This window comes from Amblyomma americanum, chromosome 5, assembly GCF_052857255.1.
Source record: "Amblyomma americanum isolate KBUSLIRL-KWMA chromosome 5, ASM5285725v1, whole genome shotgun sequence".
In the NCBI taxonomy this organism is placed as follows: domain Eukaryota; kingdom Metazoa; phylum Arthropoda; class Arachnida; order Ixodida; family Ixodidae; genus Amblyomma; species Amblyomma americanum.
In genome coordinates, this window is record NC_135501.1 from 203996829 (window position 1) to 204013631 (window position 16803).

At 44.8% G+C, this 16803-nt stretch overlaps 1 protein-coding gene across 12 annotated transcripts in view; it reads right to left on the reverse strand.

Annotated features, from left to right (window-relative positions):
* Window positions 1-2036: 2036 nt before the first annotated feature.
* Window positions 2037-16803, reverse strand: part of LOC144133467 (zinc finger FYVE domain-containing protein 1-like) — a 39962-nt gene continuing 25195 nt past the window's right edge. For 7 of the 12 annotated variants that reach the window (XM_077666575.1, XM_077666570.1, XM_077666571.1 and 4 more), the window contains 5 exons: window positions 15792-15909; window positions 14439-14609; window positions 10303-10468; window positions 8742-8867; window positions 2037-5613 (listed from right to left, as the gene is read on the reverse strand). In XM_077666575.1, the coding sequence (XP_077522701.1) occupies window positions 5372-5613; window positions 8742-8867; window positions 10303-10468; window positions 14439-14609; window positions 15792-15909 (823 nt within the window). In that variant the 3' untranslated portion in view covers window positions 2037-5371. The remainder of the gene's footprint in view (window positions 5614-8741; window positions 8868-10302; window positions 10469-14438; window positions 14610-15791; window positions 15910-16803) is intronic. The other 5 variants (XM_077666579.1, XM_077666573.1, XM_077666580.1 and 2 more) reach the window with 1 other exon arrangement.

The window sequence follows — 16803 nt, forward strand, 5'->3', positions numbered from 1 at the left end:
CCAGGTAGAGCCACTGCGCGTGCGCAAACCCGGTATACGTCTGCGGTATGCTAAATCTCTCTAATACTACGCCCTAGTGAGTGACAGTAGAGATGCCATGGAGATATCAGAACCGGCAGACGCAAAAGCTAGGCAGCAGTATACAAGAACACGAATGCAAGATTCGAACCCAGCAAGATCCAGCAGTACATGCAGATGTCGCCGCTAGTTAGAGATGGTGGTGATAAAAACATTCATTTAGGGTTAGTTATAGCCGTCCATGATGGGCATGAGTCTTCAGTCCAGGACCCCGATGGCTGACACAATCCGGCACGCTCACTTGATCAGCGATTGCAATGAGAAGACAAAACACAAGTCTACAGGCCTCTCCATTAAGCATTGGAACAAAGAAGCTTCCACAAAAAGGCGAAATTTCTCGCCCTCTGCAGAAGTTCAAAACGGCTTTCCGATATTGTACGCCGAGGAAAGCTAGTTGGAAAAGGGAATAAAGCGGGCAAGTTGAACATATTATGGAGTAATCAATAATTAAATCATCAAACTTCGTTCCTTTTTATATTGAGGTGACCTGTACATGCGGCCGACATACAGAAAAAATGACGTAAACACAGTGCCGCTCTTCTGGATCCGGCCAGTGCAGCGAGCAGTCGTCAAGCGGAACGTTCGCCGCCTCACACGGCTGAAGTATGGGAAATCTTCTGGTTCCTGGCAGCAATGCAAACTTACGCTGTCACTGTCACTCTCAGAAAACACCCAGAGATGGCTTTGGCCCAAGTGTGTGGCACACACGGGAAGATCCGGCCGCCATTCTCTGCGTGTGCAAACATTTGCCGCCTCAGCTGCTAAGTGGGAAGCCCGCCTTATGTAGCCTTCTACTTCCAAGCAATGCCTCGCTGGCTAGCACACTCTGCGTATTATTTGCTAGAGCAATAAATAGCAACTTAGTGCACACCCTTTTCCCTCCCTTTGTTCCCTCAAGCATGGACACCTCCATGGTTAGCGATCAAAAATGCTGCGTCCATGGAGTGGAAGCTCCCCTTACACTAATGAACCATCTTCGTGAGCAATTTATTCCACAGCAGCATTTTAATACAAGAGTAGAGAGATTTAGCATATAAGAGAATTACTGCACGTTGGCCGCGCACGCGCAATGGCAGAGACAGGACCAGGTGGGGCCACCGCGCGTACACAGCTGGCATCCGGCAGTCTGGTATACGTTTCTGTTATTAAGTCCCCGCTACACTAAAGCTTTCCATTAGAGGTCCCGTTCACGAAAAAAGCCGGAAACCGTCCGTCCATGGAAGAGCGGGAACCTGCTTCGAATTGCAGGCAACCTGCCCACCATTGCACAGCATATCAGCTCATTGGTCGACAGATAGACAGCCTGCCGGAGAATTATCTGTGTGAAAATGAGCCCTACGGGAGTTCAGGAAGACCATCATGGGTCTCACAAACACCACCAGTTGCTGTATTTTAAGCAGCCACCTGTCGGGGCAGTGGCGAATCACTTAACCGCTGCACCACTGCACCAGGAGCGGTATGAGGACTCCCAGGGATCTATGAAATTAAAGGAGAAAATGACCAATTGTGCATATATGGGCATTAACCCATTATCGCTATCCGAGCAACTGCCATCCACGAACACTGGGTCTGAACACCGAAACTGAATTGAAAATTGAAGTGCTAGCACTCCTAATTGACATTTGGCCAAATTATGCAAATCGACAATATTTTTTCTGCTCCTCCAAATTCTTGAAGGGTGCTGGACATGCTAAAGGCTCTTAGGCTTAACCACTGCACATAAAGTGCGCGTTCCAGATCAGCTGAAGTGGGTGGCTGAGCACCAAGCAGATGAGAAATGTATCATATTTGGTTGCCACCTTGACCATTTTATGGTTCCTCTCCAAAAGCCATAAAAGGCTGCCACCATTCGTGAAAAGTACTTCTTGCAATTTTGATTTTAAAAATTGAGCAAAAAGCTCCAAGTATTTCTCTGGTGCTTAGGTACCCTTAAGTACAAACAGTGAATACTACCACAATGGACCATAAAGTTGGCAATGTGCCAAAAAGTCTTTAATAGGATCATGCTAAAATTGTGGCTCACTTCTGGAAAGTGGCACTCACTATTCATACAAGTAACACCACTTAGAATATGCATCAAAACCAACTCAGTCCTTGTGCAAACTGCAGCAACTAGTTCCAGGAAAGTCGCACAAAAATTGTCGCACAAAGCACAATAGAACAATGTCACTGCAATATCTATAAATGACCATTTTTGCTATGTATATGCAAAGGATGCCCACGTCTTAAGCGCATTATAAAGTATCATGCACGCAGTATACATACAACATGCTATTATCTGCATGACTGCAACAAAACCAAGCCATGATATGAGCCACAGGACTAAACCATGTCACACATGCAACACCTTGGATTATGAGCCATATTTAGCTGTGCCCTTGTTATTTCTTAGATCGCAAGATAAAACTTGCTGCCTACTCCAATTCTCAGAACTGACTAATAAGGTTGCAGTGTGGACACAGTCCGAATAGCCTTCCCCAATTTTGTCAGCATTATCAAGAAAAACTAGCTTCACAGAACATGACAGTGCAGCTATTAACTTTTATCAGAATAGGGAACTAACCAACCGTCCATAAAACCTCACTTTTCAATGCTGATGCAAAACAGAATTCTTGGCAGAGTGCTGAGTATCAGTGAACAGTGAATTCATGCTGGAGCTTACATATTTCCACCGACATTCTAGATGAAATGCAGAACTGCATGTTGCCAGATGAAGTGTGCTAAAGCTTTATATTGCAAAATATTTGTCAGGTACTACAAGCAAGAAACTTGTAGGGTGTGCTTTGAAACATGTGAGCACAAATGTACGCTACAAATAATGGCCATTCACTCCACTATGAGATTTCAATACTGCATATAGCAAAAGCTACTTTTTGGCTTTAGGCAATGAGTACGGTGTTTTGATCTTCATAAAATGAGCAGGAGTAACTGTACTTCTACTTATGAGCACGAGAAAGATTTACTTGGCGTTCAAACGTTGCTTAGATCACTTAACACCTTCGATATGGAGGTAAATGTGTTAACATAGGTATTTCCAAGGCGTTACACAGCTTGGTTATATGAGCAAATGTACACACAGCACATCAGATGTTTACACAGTAACGAGGAGCCTTAATAAACATGATAAAGAACTTGGGAATGCATAAAACGCCACCAGTAACAGTAAAACATACTGCTAAATCGTACCCAACATCGAGATATAAAAAACTATAAACATGATGCAAAAACACAATACTTTTAAGACACCATGCCTAAATTACTGCACAGAGAATTGAAATACAAAAAAAGAAAGACTGGCATGAAGAAATAAACATTCCTTCTGAAAATGATTTCACGTATGAACGTTTGGTTCCTCAGAAGAAAGCAATCAGGTGAAGTAGATCTGTGCCCTGGAAATGTTGATATGGCCAATATCTATAAAAATATCCTACAAGAGATAAGCCACGCCCTCAGTAATACACACCCAGTATGCTTCCATAGACCCCAACTATTTCACTCCATTCACTTTAGTCAACTTTCTGGAACAGAAAAATAAAGCGTGTCTGAAAAATTCAGATTCTTGTTTGAAAAGCGGTAGCACTTCTTAGGCTCACTGTCCAAGGACAAACTGAGGAAAGGCGTACCATAGTTGCCAAGACAGTACATTACAACTGTGTGGCAGCTCGGCCAGTGTCCCAGAGCCTACGCTTTGTTTTGACTTGTGCCATTATTCTCCCTCCTTTTAACCAGTTGATCAGGGTCAGCTAGGAACCTGCATCGAAGCAGACATACACTTCTAAACAGCAACTGAGATGTGCCTAAAATGGGCAAGGTTCATTCATAAATGCCGCCGCAAGTGAAAGATATGCGACAGAACAAAGTGTCTAACAAAGGCAAAGTCATCAAAGTTGACGCCCTCGCACTAAACTGAGATTTGTTTGCAAATGTATGCCTCGCATTTTTGAAGGAAACTGCCATGCGTTATACGTTTGCTTGACGTTTTTAGATAAGAAATATCTTGGGTCACTAGCATACACCTTCCTCAAACAGTACATCTTACGTCAATAAACTATGCTGCAATAAAAGAAATGCTGCTACTATCAACCTTCGAAACACGTAGTTGTACCTTGTCACAAGGCAAACTGATATAGCTAATTATTGGATACAGTTACGTAAAATAAACAGCGAAATTGGTGTTCTACTGCCCACAATGAAACGATAAATGCAAGGTACGGTGTGCCCCCTCAAAGTTAGTGTGGGGTTCTGGACCAAAAGGTTTGCACCGAGTCCTGCTTCTAATTTCATAACATTATCTAGCATTGTGAACATGGCTTGGCTTCACGCCCTGTTCTGCTGCACTAAAGTTCAGCTGTTCAATTAGAACCACTGGCTCAAACATACTAGAAATATAGATTGATAAGGCTTCTCATAAAAAAAAAAGGAAAGGGGCTACTTATGTGCCCCGTCCTCACTGCTAATCACAGTTGCTCACACACACCAAGATTACAGCTTTAATACCTTAGTACTTCCTTGAAGCAACCTCCAAGCAATGGTACAGGCAGCAGTCCTACTGCTCTGACCTAAAATACAGAATGCAGCTAGCCTCACTATACAACCAGGCAAGGAAATAATGGCAAACTGTCATTGTCAGCATCAACTGTATCAAACTCCACTATTCTCTTCACACAATCAACACACCACTACTTGCACATTGTTTTTCTTTTTACAATCTAAACTAACTGTCATCACCCCTTCAGCTATACGCTGCCTGTTAGAACATATCTTTGTTGCAATGCCAGCAGCACCATTTAAACACAACAATAAGGCTCTCTGCCATTCAGCATCAGCATAAACAACTGTTAACTTGTGCATACATAACTTTGCCTGTTGCATGCAAATACAGACTTATTTACAAGAGCAGTGCATCTTGAATGCAACATCTTTTCTTGAGGGCAACTACAAAGTCAGGTTTGCGACAGTTAGTCCTTCAGCACACAAGTGGCACTAAGCTGAAACATTGCACTGCACGCAATCTGCACTAGAACTGCACCGCAGTGTCCACTGTAACGCAGATCTGTGTTGGTCTCGTAGCAGAAGCACTGCGGGTCTTGAGCACAACAATCACTGAGTGCTAATCGCAGCTGTGGTCACTCGATGCACTGCTCAAAATCACAGATGAGAAAAGTCTACTCTTCTGAGACACAAGTGAAACTAAGCTTTTGCATACCCCTACATCGAAGAAACTGCACTCGTGCTGCACTGGTCTTGTACCACGATGGTTATGAGATTTGTGGCATCGCACACGCAACACTAATCACAGCTCTGGTCGTTCATTACACCGGTCGCAGACGCGGACCGTGCTTTCCCAGCCGCGAGATAGTACTGGCCGGCGTGTCAGTGAGCAGCCATTGCAGACGCCCAATCCACAGCTGCGGCAGTGGTGGATGGGGTTGCGCGGACCGAACTCCATGCTGCAGACAGCACACTTGGTCAACTCGTTGTCGGGTGTCCAGTAGTCGGGGCGTGCCGAGTCCTTTATCAAACCTAGAACAGATCCTTGATCAAGCGAGGTATTGCTTGGTTTTTTTTTCATTCAGCTGCCTCCTTCTGTCATGCTTGGAACACAGCTTGATGACAATAATACTAACTTCAATATGAAAATAATTGCTCTTAATGATACCCAAGTTCCACCTCTCTGTATGACATTCTGAGTATATCACAGGCTTTCGTGAACACTTCAAGAATGTTTTAAAAAGGCCCTTTGTAATAAAAAGAGTTTCCATTGGGTTGTGGTATCAGCAGAAGTGGCTAAGTTGACATCCAGAAAATAGGTGAGACATGTTATTTAACTAGTCTGCTAACCGGTATATATATTAGCTTTCTAACTATAATAGGCATGCTCCTAATTTGTAGCTAGCCAGCAGTGCATGCCACATTGGGTTTAGACAGTGCAAAATGAGTACCCAGAGAAAGCAATTCTGGCCCCCTTGGGCAGTGTAGCTGAAACTCAGCTACCATAAACCACAAATAACTCCACCATCTATTAATACTGTGGATGCTTATGCTCTGCGATTTAAGTTTTGTGGAAGGTTGAACAATTTAGTGAATTTCAACATTAACATGATTCTATGTTTTCGTTTGACATACCCTGATGGCCAGAATTATACTTCTTCCTTTGTTTATTTCATATGTTTTGTGCTGTACCATCCACAATGAATAAATTTCTAATTAGAATGGGGAGTCTAACTCTAACCATCAAGAAGTAGATTTTAGATAAATGGTTCACTATATCTAATATGTCTAGCCTGTTTGTTTTTTTACACCCACCTCAACAGACACAATTCCACAAAAACCACCTTGTTATTTTGAACAGCCTATATGTTGGTATATACCTAGACATCATTACCAAAATCCCTACTACAAGCATAATGGAACTAGTGATTGACTTATTACCCCTCTAATTAGGTGATCACTGATGCCATTGCTGTTAGTTTCACATGTCAAGTCTGTATTTGTGGGCCTACCCCAGTTTGAAATTTGATTGAAGCCAATTTTGTGATTGGACTTCCCTCCCATCCAACTGGAGTTCGTTGCGTGATTAACTAGAAGAGATACATTAAAGATATTGAGACGTGACTGTCATTTCAGTGCATCCTTGCATCATACCGTAAAAACCAGAATATAGGTCGGACTTTTTTTTTCAAAAAACCATGGTGAAAAGTCGACCCTCGTCTTATATGCCGGTCACTGGCGGAAAAACTGAGGAAGTCTTGCAACAATGGGCGGCTGAGCTCAACAGCGTCCCTCCATCACCATCGCCATCCGCAGCAGTGCTGCCATTTTGCGTTTCCGTACTTGCAAAGCTGTTTCAGAGGCTGCTTTTTCACGTTTTGTTTCGAAATGAGCGGACACCGATGGCAATTCACCGTCGCGCCATCGCCTTCAAGAAAACGCGATTGAGTACGCGGGAGCTCACGGCAACCTGGCTGCACAGAGCGAATTTGGACTATCCGAAAAGAGCATTCAGTACTGGCGGAGGCAGAAGCTGCGTATTACAACTTGCAGCATCCAGAAGAAAACATTTCGTGGGCAGACCGCAGCGTATCCAGAATTGAAAGTAAATGTTGCACTGCATGCAAGATCGCTGCCTGTGACTGCCGAATGCATCCGCGTGAAAGCGGTAGAGATTGTGCGTGCGTCTAGACTCATGAGGGTGCAATTCAAGGGCTCGCTATCCTGGGTGTGGCGATTCATGAAGAGGAAGGGCTTTGCTCTACGGCACCGTACTTCTGTGTGTCAGAAACAAACACGCGGGCCGATGGGCGCACGATACAGTTAAAAAATTGGCCGGGTGTACATATGAGCAGCATTTAAATGAAAATAAATGCTGTCATTATTGTGCAAACTGTCGAGTCGCATTTGTTTCAAGGTAAGGGTGTCATTCGGTACTTTTTCCACTGAAAAAGATTTTTTTCATGTTTAGAATTGGTCAGTAGGGGGGTCGAACTATATTCCACTCCAACCTATAGTCCGGTTTATAAGGTAGGTGTCACTGTGTTATATTTAGTAGTACCATATTTACCCGCATAATTTGCACGCTTTCTTTCCGAAAATTAGGGCTTCAAAAAGGAGGTTGCAAATTACGCAAAGGTTTCGTGAACATGTCCTAAAAAACTCTACAAAGGTAATATCACACAATAATATATGCCGCATCTTGCCCCGTGTAATCCAAAAGTGAAGTTCAGGCCTCGTTTAAACGCTTAGTAGTTTAAAACACGCTACTGGGGCTTGACGCCATCTTAATAGAAATGACTAAATTACAGAAGAGTAAGACTGGATTTGTTTGCTACAGTAAGCACTTTATGATCTCACTGAAAGTTTTTCTTCTTTTCTTCTAACATACACCAAAAATGATGAAATGGGAACAAAACTTGTCATTCACAAACAACAACAGATCACCACAGCTAACCATTAGCATCATCAAAGTTAAGTCTCCAAGATTGTCCTGAGTAATAATGTCAAGCACAGGATGTGCTTTTACAAGTAAAATGTCCAGTAGTTAACTCTGAGAAAGGGTTTCAAACCTGCCAAAGAAACGGCACTACAGTAGAAGCTCAATGATACAGATCTGACGGGGACACAATAAATATGTGTAAATTCGTACCACCCACACAAATAAAATCTGTATGCAGAAGCACGGGAAACACATCCACACATATCTGTTCATGGCTGACAGGATTTATTTACTGCTGTGCACCACTGCTCACGGTGTTTACCGCAGAACTGGTAATGGCGGCACTGGCGATGTGTGGGCTGCGTTTATGGAGCACTCAAGGGTGACGTCATGGCGCGGGACAGTGTTCAGACCATCCAAAATGAACTTTTGCACAATGCAATGCAACCAGGGGAATTTTACGAATTCATATCCCGAAATTTCTATCAACTGTGATCGTATCATTGAGATTCTACTACATACAGCACCAGCAGAACTAACAAAACAAAATTAGGGGAGACAGCAATGTCTGTCAGTAGGCAAAAAGTGAAGATATTACTTAAACAAGCACTGCATGTGCCACAACAACAGCACTGCGTAAACACAAGGGCAAAAGAAGGCAGTGTGCATAAATTATGCTGGAAGTGCACTGTTAAAGCACAATAGGTGGGGAACCATAAAGAACGCTTACCAATGGGATACTCCATGGCTGTAGCGACAACACCAAGTGTGCTGCGAACAACTTCGCCCACTTTCCAGGCGGTCACTTCAGACTCGTTTCCTTCTTCTGGAAGTGTCGAGACTGTATCATCGACCACTGCATCCGGCAACAGAACCAATGTCAGGATCTTTCTCAAGACTGCACTTTATCACACAATCATAACATTAACTCCAATTAGAACACTAAGCTCCACTTACAGTCAGTCGAACACCAGACTACATCAGTACAGGCACATTTGAAATAACTTTCAGCGATGCGGTGCCTGCCAATAAGTTGTATGAGGCAGATGCACATAATATCACGTCGTATAATCCATACATTTAATGCATTGCCTCTAGGCCGTGTTCTAATTTGTTACACAAGCTGTCTAAGCAGCAAACTGCTGTTTGAAATAGAAAAAAAAATGTGCAGTGAACCACCTGCTTCTTGTCAAGCATGTTGCTGACAGTCCGTGTTTTTATTCATTCCGTCCAAACTTCTCGGACTACTTCTAGAAACACTGGCACTCTACCACTGGGCTTTTTTCACTGGCACTACATGCAACCACATGCCACCATATCAAACTGTTATTGGACAACTTGCAAACGGTTTATGACACTTCCTATAGACTCCCTAGGCGCAACTATTTCGACATTTTTCTGTTTACATGAACCCGATAGCGTCGGGTCGATACGAGGGTCGCGCTGAGCCCTTTAAGATGAACCAGAAGGGAACAGAATATACCACATTTACTCCCGTAATTTGTGCACTTTTTTTGTAAAATTAAGGCGTCAAAACCGAGGTACAGAAATTAAGCGGAGATTTCATGAACACAAAGGTCATAATGTGCAATTTATATGGTATGTTGCCACGTGTAAGTCAACCCCGAACATCAACAGCTGCTCTGGTCCTCAGCACCTTCCATGCAGTAACTTAAATGTGGTTTGATGTTTAAAACTTCACAAAAAGTCAGGGAGCAGCATTAAAAAATGACAGCTCCAATTAAGGTGCTGCTAAAGCCACCCCTCCCTTGCACCTCTTTTTAAGTGACCAAATACAGGTTGACTACAAGACCCACATGCTTTATGTTGACAGGCTGTATTTTACATTATTAGCGCAATACATAAGCATTACGCTGCAGCGTACAAGACTAAAAAGCAAGCCTGCTTGGATGAGATAACGATGCACAGATCTTATCAGGTCAATATAATGAAAAAAAAAAAATGATAGTAGCAAGACAGCTTTATGATGATGCACAGTCTCTTGACACAAAAGCAAGCTTTATGCACCTGCACAGATTGCACTAATATAAATTTGAACGGTGCAATGGACACGAACACAGGAAACACGGGGTGGTTTCTATCCACCCTGTATTTCCTGTGTTCATGTCCTTTGCGCCGTACAAATTTATAGCATGTACCAACTAGCCCTACAGCAAGTACTACTGCTACACTAATATACAAGTACTCTAGTATACTGAAGCATGCAGCAGACACTTGCTGTGCATGCTGTTCCAGCTGGTGGCCCAAATGAAGTTATTGCTCAAACTCACCCCGTTCAAAGCAGTCGTCGCACACTCGTACAGGTTCCGACCCCCAGCCACGCTCTGGTACGGGCCGCGTCTTGGATGAGCACTCTTCGCAGAAGCCGTTGCCACAGGCACGGCAGTGGTGCTTCTTTTCTTGCGGAGGAAAACTTTTCCCACACTTGTTGCATGCCTGCAGTTTTTGGGCACACCTTCAGTTGAGTGTGCACAAGACGCTTATTCCTGGCTAGTCTAAAATAAATTGTAAATTGTGGAATTCAATGGTCCGAAGCGACCGACTGGTTATGAGAGACAGCATAGTGAAGGGCCCCGGATTAATTTAGACCATGCGAGGTTCTCTAATGTGTGCTGGTGGCGCGCAACACCGTCTTTTGCATTTCACCTCCACAGCAATGCGGCCACCGTAACCTTAGGCTTAGTAGCTGAACGCCAGAGGCACTAAGACACCACGGTGGGTCCATGCATGAAATACTTGCAGTATGTTCACTGATAGATGCCACAGTGCTCAGGTTCAGGCCTAGGAATAGTATGCATATAGTGAAAAAAAAGTCCCAGCCTAATACATAAAACAAGGCTTGCAAAGTGGTATTGTGGCCTTCATGCGATCTGTGGTGCCAATAATCAGATCAGACAAACTTGTGCTGTGAGTGGGCTGACTTCATGTGAAAACAAAGAAGGAAGGTAGAAAAAATTACGAGACACTTTGGCAACTAAAGTGCTGAGAGGCGAAAGCCGACCATTCTGTGACAATCCGCCTTTTTCACGACGCGACTGTGCATGCGCCCATCCCCTGGCGGCGGTGTCGCGAAACATATTGGAAGGGTCGCTCGCTCCACTCGAGACCGGTCGTGGACGTGTAAACAAACCGGCTTCCTACGCGGGGTGCGTTGCTGCAGCCGTCGGGCGTTCAGCGCGACGCATTTGGCGATACCTACGAAATGTGTTGCATACGGCAGCAATGCCCAGTATGTAAAGGGAAGTAAACTCGGATTTTTTCGCTTTCCGAGCGCTTCCCGGGACAGCCTTCGGCGCGAAGCGTGGATAAAAGCAGTTCGCCGGCTCGACGATCGTGCCGCCCTTGGGCACCGTCAAGCACGTCAAGACTGTGCGGGAATCACTTTGTGACAGGTACGGATGAGGTACTGTGTTTAAATGCGTGTGCAGTCTATCACGAAGTGTTTTATTCATGGGCAGGAAGGCCTCGAATGTCACCGCGGCACCCAGACTTCGTTCCGACGCTTTTTGCTTTCTCAAGCAAGAAGGCCAAATGGGCAAGTGCTATGAGCCGCTTTCAACGCGCGATGGAGCGGGCAACGAAAAAGAAGCTACGAGAGCATTCACGCATGGTGCTAAAATTTTGTCATAATCTCCTATGGAAATTTCCTGGTTTATGCCACTACACCCTGGCCAACCCCCCGTGTGGGTATGTGCCATGCATTAAGAGGCAGAAGAAGAAGAAGGTGCGTTATGCGTGTGTTCGAACCATATCCATGATGAAGAGCTCTGCGTGGTATCGCCGGAATGGATTAATGTGCGCCTCTCGCGCTCGTCTTTAGGGACGCGCATGCTTGTTTAACCTATGCAGCGGTGTGTTGTGGGAAAATACAGTGAAATGCTAACAGAGCTGCTTTGTTGCGAGTACGCTTGTGCTTTTATAGCTCGTGTAGCTATTCTGCAGCGCTTGGGCACAACGATTGCTTGTGAAAACTGTTGTCCCCAGTCGTTTTCTGTACTACGGCGTGCACGATGTAGTATCCATCTTTCATGAATGGCAGGCATATACAGCGGAAAACGCCAACCTCACTGATCGGGGATATTTCATTGAACATTATGTTCCGAATGTAGCCTTCATCTCTGAAGCGGCGGCCCTTGCTAGCTGGTGTTCGCATCGCATGCCGGATGATCGGAGATACTGAAGGATTTGCTTTTCGGTGGGCACTACAGCCTGCCTCTGACTTCGCACCAAGCCATGAGTCAACCCTAGAAATCCTCAAGGTACCAGGTGCTGCCCAGGACACGCCATCGTTGACAGATTCCAACAAAACGTGCTCCGCAGCGGCACTCAGTCCGGCCGGGTTGGGCGCGCAGTACCCTACCAGTGAGCTTCCAGCGTTGTACGCGAGGTGGCAGCACAGGAAAAAGAAAAAGGCGGATTTTCACTATGCCGTGACGACTTCCGGTGGATGTGACATCACACCGTTCCCGTGGCTATATCGATACCCAAATTATACATCTTTCGGGGATTTTAAGTACACAGTTTTCTATTTAATTTGACACAAATCTGACGTTTTTCAGACCGTTCTGTGACAATTTTCACTATGCTGTGACGGCTTCCGGTGGATGTGACATCACACCGTTCCCGCGGCTATATCGACAGCCGCGCTATTTCGACATTTTTGCCTATAATTAATAAACTAATTACTCCACAGTCATCAAACTTGGCTTCTAGGTTCATATTTTCCTCCTCTAACTGAAGTAACCATTCTTTTTCTGCTATATTTTTTAGTTCCCGAGTTAAACGCGTGACAACCTCTGCGAACGGATGGACGATAGTATGAGCCATTAAAGGTTCTCGCCTTAAAGAAAAGGAAGGAAAGGAAAGAACAATGAAGCCAATCCTAAGACAACATGTTGACCTCTACTGACGTCCTCCCTCAGACCATTTCACAAATTGCCAATTTGAAATTGGGGGCCAAGAAATGAACCCTGTACATGGCAATGTACCCACCTAAAATTCCTGGCATTGTCTGGCTCACAGCGGCTTTTAGTGCTGCTCGTACTAATCACCCCTGTACCCAGAAAGCATGGTACTGAAAACTGTTGCTACCAAGTGTATCTGTGCAATTTAAATGATGATGCTGTACGAATTTTGGTGGCATAAGGGAGGACTATGGACAAAGAATGCTAAGAAATCATACATGCAATTACAGTGGACTCTAATTCAAACTTCAAAGGACCAGAGATTTTTGTTTGAACTACCAGGTGTGCTCCCTATTATGATCAAAGTCTAAATGTGATTTGCTTTATGGATATCAACACATACAAATCATACTTTGGAATTATTTATCTATGCACCACATTTGCTAAGAGCTGTATTAAGCAGTGAAAATTTTTAATTCATTTGTTCATTCTATACAACTGTAGCTAAAAGCGTTAAAACAAACAAACAAAAAAACTTGGATGACACTTAACCTACCTAGGAGTAGACCCACCAAACTTTTGGGCGCATTTTTTTTTTAAGTGATGCACTGGACAATGGCATACATGAGCCATGACATAGAATTCACCTATGACAGTTTTGCGCCGCAGTTCAATTTAATTCATAAAGAAACAGGCAATGGTCATGTGCTTTTGAGTGAAAACTATGCGGCAATGACAGTATATCGCAATTCCGTTATGTTGCACTGCGAGCCCACTGCCGGGAGTACCAAAGCAGATCTAAATACTGCACAGGTGCAATGCAGTAGCGGTGGAGTCTCCTCACAAGTGGCAGCGCCCATGTAAGAAGGCTTCCCCACGCAACAACGAACAGCTCATGATGAACGTACATTTTCGGCACATAAAACCACGCAGATGGAAGCAAGAGGAATGCACACTTGTGCCGGAATGACGAGACATATTCTAAACCAAAAAGGGGGGGGGGGGGCAGCGATGTGTCAATCGGCGTCTGAAACTGCGCAGCTGGGCCTGGCTCGCTGAAGTGCAACTGACAGCCGCTATTGCTACAGACTGGTAGTGAAGCTCGAAAACGCGCAACTATGTGCTGATGGGGTGCCTTCGATCAACTGAAATGCCGACCGGTCCTGGCCACGTCCCCGCGTTAGACCAGGTCCGTGTCAACCGATTGGAGGGGCTACCTTTTCAGCTCACAGATCGCCGCAAACCTGACGCAGCCGACCTCGGCTGCCACACTTTCGCTCATCGGGAGAGTTGAAGCAAGACAAAAAGTTTGAATTAGGTGGCTTTGAAATGCGATAATGATATACCCAGCCAAACAAAATGTTAAACTTTCTTTAAATTAACCCACACAACAATTGAAGGTTGAAACAGCGCAAGTCCACTGCAGTAGAATAAAAAAAAAAAGATTTCTAAGGTTCTTGAAATGTGCCCACTGACGGTGCACGCCTGGACAGAGCTCTGACCTGAATTTTGTAATTTGGGACCCAGTAGGAAGGTGCAATCTTGTCGTTCATCCAGTCGGAGACGGTGGTGGCTGGTCGAGCGCTGTACGTAGAGACGGTCTCTGTGATGACCTTCAGCCCGTCCAGCATCTTCTGGGCGGTGTTGCTGGGCTCCTGAGTGAATGACTTATCCTGCAAGAGGAATTAGCGTGAAATTAATACGCATTACTGTATGCTGTGTTTGAGAGCAGACTCCCTGCCATGTAGCTTGCCCATCATGCTAAAACTGCAACATTCAGTGGCAGCATACGAAAGCCACAACTACGGTGAACTATCATCCTACCACAACTCCCGTGCCTTTGGCAGCCACAAAAAGAAAAGCTGAGGCTGGTGATACTGATGCCGATATCGATAGCAGGAGATCGCAGCGGAGAGAAAAATTGACGACGACAATGGGCCGCGGCCTCGGGCGCCATTTGTTGGCGGCACCTAGAAGCTCCTGTGCGCATGCCTTTCGAAGGTTAGTATTCCCTTACATGCATTTATACGATATTCCTCAAACCACCACCCCTTAGCAGCTGCCTGTAAAAGCTCTGACAATACGGAATGCGACGTCAACCCTACTTGTCGCACGCTATCACCAGCACAGACCACACGAAACTGGACAAATTTGACATGCTTTTGCTTTGTTGTACAGTTAATTTCGTTCGGCTTCCTCATGTTCATGCTTCCAAGGCTCTCTGCATGCATCACGCGCTCGTAAACTATGAGTGACTATTTGCTTGATTTAGTCAGAATTAATCAGGAATCCCCACAGTCTGCAGCAATGGCAAACCAAAAAGGCAACATTTCGCAGAGATGGTACCGGTAATGCCATCTTGTAGTACCTGCCAGAGGAACAAGCGCTGTTTTATTCTGGGAATGAGAGAGCTTTCAATGCTTTGCCTGACCCAGAGAAACCTCATTCATATCTGGCTTCATATCTGGCTTCCACATACCACCTCTAAAGTGCTGTCTGATCGTTCAGAGTTACCGCACATTCATGCAAGGCTCAGCATAAATGCTTTTCAGCATGGCATGAGACTGGGAATCCTCAACTGGATGCTGCCAGCCAGTTTGTCTACAGCGCTGCTGAAGGTAGGCTTGACGTCATGTCCGCCAGCTCGTAGCCAGGAGAGCGCTGCGGCCACTAACGCAATATAAAAATACAGCCTTTCGCTCAAAAATAACTGGAATAATGATCGCATACTTGGATAATCGTCTCTTGCTAATTAAAATATGGTGCTTTCTCAATATTTTCAAATTTTTATTCAAAATCCCTTTAATGAGCGAGCAAAACTGCGAGCAACAAGTAGTAAGGCAACACAGACTTACGCCCGGCCAGACGTGTACTATTTCCACTCTGGTCACAGTCTCGTCCGGGTTCCTGTTGCCATACCAGTACTGCCGGCTCTGGTAGATCACTCCACAGCTGGGACACTCGAGCACATACCTGACCGCGCAGAAATAATGCACAATGACAAACCAGAAAAGCCACTGGCATGACCAGGATACACAAAAAAATCAATGTGAATTTTCTACCACGTGAAACTGAATTAGTATATGCCAGACTCAAAAGCAGCCTAGTAACAGTTAAGGTGCATTAGTGAGTGCATAAATTGTCGAGTTACAAGCTGGTCAACATAAAAAAATTTTCACCCTTTGAAAACCAATGCACCACAGTTTTCTTTCATAGCTGCTCAAGCACCCCCATTAAAAGCATCCGGTAATTTAACTGATTACATATGTGAGCTCTAAAGGCAAAAAGGCCAACTTCAAGGGAAAACAATATCATCAACCCTTCCTACTGAAGCCTCCTGTTGTACCAATCTGCTAAACATTCCCACCAAGACATTCCATAGCAACTACCCAGGAATGGTCTAATTTTATTGTTGAACCGTACTGTTGAATCCACAAAACATGCAGCTTTGGACTGCTTTTAGACTTTAGTGCTCATGAGTGAGATTCACTTCGGGGCATCAGGCACACAAAAAAGGCGCCTGTGAGGGGATGCGGCTATCAACTTGCAAAAAATGGCAAAAATTTTTTTTTAAAAGTTACTGTGCCTGCTTTATGCGCCGTTTTCTATGCTGCATTAAAGCTGCATTGCAAAAATCCACCCAGTACTAAAAAAAAAAATTGTTTGTGACCTGCGGTGGCACTGCATATAGACGCTTTACAGCGCCGTATCATGGGGGCTGCCATCTTTGGTCACGTGAGCACGCCGCCATTGCACGCCTCCTGACTGCTCCGAGCGCGCCTCGTCGCGACGGCTGCCGCGTCTGATGGTTCGGTTCCAACAGGCTGTGTTTCGGCTGATACGGTTGTAAAATAGTGGGAAGGAGAC